At 34.2% G+C, this 3184-nt stretch overlaps 1 protein-coding gene across 1 annotated transcript in view; it reads right to left on the reverse strand.

The window, feature by feature from the left end:
- Positions 1–3184, reverse strand: part of Hormad2 (HORMA domain containing 2) — a 71914-nt gene that overhangs the window by 38415 nt on the left and 30315 nt on the right. Inside the window, exon 7 of the mRNA XM_013353348.1 lies at positions 803–823. Coding sequence (XP_013208802.1) covers positions 803–823 — 21 coding nt within the window. The remainder of the gene's footprint in view (positions 1–802; positions 824–3184) is intronic.

The raw sequence follows: 3184 nt of genomic DNA on the forward strand, positions 1-3184 counted from the left end.
GGTTTATCCCCTACTTTTTCAGTCACAATCCCAATAGATCAGCCCCCACTGTTTCAGTGGGTGGGTGCACCCCTCGTGAGAACACCAGATCTTATAGATGGTTGTGAGCCACCATGCGGTTGTTGGGAATTAAACTCAAGGCCTCTGGAAGAACAGTCAGTGCTCTTGACCTCTGAGCCATCTCTCCATCCCTCAAGAAAGTTCCTTAAAATTGATGTAAAGTATCCGTAAGTAAAATTACAGATATGACTGAGCTATAAAATAGTTAAATAATTAATACATATCATCAATGGTATCTCAATTTTCTACCATCATTTTATACCCATGGGTATATAAAATTTCAAAAAAAAAGTCCAAAAAAACTTCAAAAACAATAAACTTTAAATCTGTTACATAACTAAAAAAATGACATTGTGTCAATAATGGTATATTCTATATGTTCTCTCATGTAATATGTCTAAGAAATATACTGAATATTTATAATATCTTATTAAAGCTCTGATATATCCAATTTTTTCCTTTTTTTGTTTTTTGAGTCAGGGTTTTTCTGTGTAGTTCTGGCTGTTCTGGAACTCACTCTGTAAACCAAACTGATTTTGAACTCACAGAGATCTGCCTGCCTCTGCTTCTTGAGTGTTGGGATTAAAGGCATGTGCCACCCTCCTGATTGATATATTCAATTTTTAAATGTTAAAATATCATAAATCTCAAAAAGGGAGAAAGAGAAAGATTACTGTCTAAATGCTTCACTTGCCAAAAGTCAGTGCAGAGCCAGAGATTTAGTCTTCACGTATGTACTTACTGTTAGCACTGCCATGTGAAGCTTCAAGAGAAAAGAAAACTGCGTTATTATATGGTTGTACTATTGTATTGTCATTTCTGATGGAGACTAATTCAAATATTACTTCAGAGAGGTTGCAAACACTTGGGTGGGAAAATATTCAGAGGGCCAGAAAAAGGAACTAATAATTTCACTCATTCAAACAATGTCTATTACAAACACTGTCTTTACTGGGACAGAAGGATACCAAAAAGAGCTGTTATTTTTCTAATTTGGAAACCAACTATATGCAAAACAGTTCATTATTGATCAAAATATACCACAAGAATCTCTTAAAAGTACTTTTAAAACTAATCTAGCAAGTTAAAAATATTAGAAAGTCTGTTATATCTTACGAATTCTTATCTCTCTATATTCCACACAACTATAAAGACATTTTCTCAGCTTTAACAAATTTTTAAATATATAGACATATATACAATCAAGTCTATGATAAATTTTTAAACCTAAAATATAAAATTTGAGGACCATTAATTCCATAGCAATTGACTAAAACTCTTTAGTGCCACCATGTGGCTATTTTTGTATATAACTGATTTTCATAGCCACATAGTAAAACTATTAATCATTTATTACATTATAAAATGTAATAATTTTTAATTATACATTAAAAATCTGGTCACTGATCTCAAGAAACATGCAAGGGAGACAAACAATAAGAAAAAAATCACATGGATACACTATTACATTCATGATTGGGTTTTTTTCTGTGAAGAAACAATACAAGGTGTAAGGAGAACACCAGATGGGGACAATTTTAGCTGCAGGAAAAAAAGGAAAAACTGGAGTTAGGCAGGACATACACATGGGGTCTGGGACAGAATTTTTCAAGCAAGAGGAACAGTATTGCAAAGATAAAGTAACTGACATGCTCTGGAGTCTCTATGTAGCTCAAACATGGGAGTGAGGGGCTATTTTGAAAAGGAAAACAGGAATCATTCAGCCTTCTTGATTATTTGAAGGACTTTAAACTTTATTTTAAAATTCTAGGAAAAATTTTAGGCATAAATAATAACATGATCAGACTTCAGTTTCTGAAAGAATGTAGTGTGGAAAGTGGGCAGGATTGTACAAGATGAGAGTGAAAATAAGGAGAAAAATTATATAATTCCTTTTTATAAGAATTATTTTAATATACACATGCTTATTTTAAAGAATTCAAATTTAAAAAAAAAGAATTCAAATTTACCATAAAATAAAAAGTACCCAGAGTTTTATAATTAGTAATATCATGGTCTTCAACAGAACCATGGTCTTCCAAGGGCTCTAGTTAATCAAAACTTGAAACTACATTTTTTTTTGTTTTTAAAGAAACAGAGTCTTGTTTCATAGCCTGGATAGCCTTGATCATGATCTTTCTGCCCCAATCTCCCACTGAACTACTTAATTTTATATACTCCCTGCAATAAGATCATATGAGAAAAGTTATAAAACACTAGCAATCAAAAATAATGTCAATACTATTTAAGAGTCCATCAGGCATGTCCATCTTTTGATACTGTGAAATGACATTGTCATCTACAAAGTGCACACTGGAAAACCATGTAACTGAATTACAAAAAAAACTACAACTGTCTGATGTTTTAACTGTTTAAAAATTTGAATTGGACCACATTCATAGTTATTCTGAGCCACACGGCCCACAGACTATGGATTGGACACAACTGTATCTAAGGTTTTGCCTATTCTTTAATTTTTTTTAAGACATATTAACTTGTGTGTATATGTTCTTGTCTGCATGTATATATGTGCAGCATTGCATGCAGTGCCCACAAAGGCCATAAGAGGGTGTCAGGTCCCCTGAAACTAGTTACAGATGCTAGTGAGCTGGGTGCTGGACGCTGGTCCTCTGGAAGAACAACCAGTATTCTTAACTATTAAGCCAACTCTCCAGCCCCAGAGTTTGTGTTTTCATGTTCCCAGAACAGTTCAACTACTGTTTTCTATTATTAACTCACTCAATATTTTTTAATTTAAAAGTTTCATTTATTATTTCTGTATATGTGTGTAAAATTCAAGTGTCTGGAGTACACATTCCATAGAATGTAAAAGTCAGAGGACAACTTTGTGGAGTCAATTTTCTCCTTCCATTTTTACATACATTCCAAGGATCAGTAGGTAGCAGGCTTGTGTGACAAGTACCTTTATCTGCTGAGCCATCCTGCCTGCCTCTAAATCACTCCACTGCAAAAATAACTTTCACGAGGTAGGTTCTGTTATGTCACATTTTTTGTTGAAAAAATAAGATACTGCGCCGGGCGGTGGTGGCGCACGCCTTTAATCCCAGCACTCGGGAGGCAGAGGCAGGCGGATCTCTGTGAGTTCGAGACCAGCCTGGTCTAC

Source organism: Microtus ochrogaster, unplaced genomic scaffold (genome assembly GCF_000317375.1).
Source record: "Microtus ochrogaster isolate Prairie Vole_2 unplaced genomic scaffold, MicOch1.0 UNK6, whole genome shotgun sequence".
NCBI classification, from domain to species: domain Eukaryota; kingdom Metazoa; phylum Chordata; class Mammalia; order Rodentia; family Cricetidae; genus Microtus; species Microtus ochrogaster.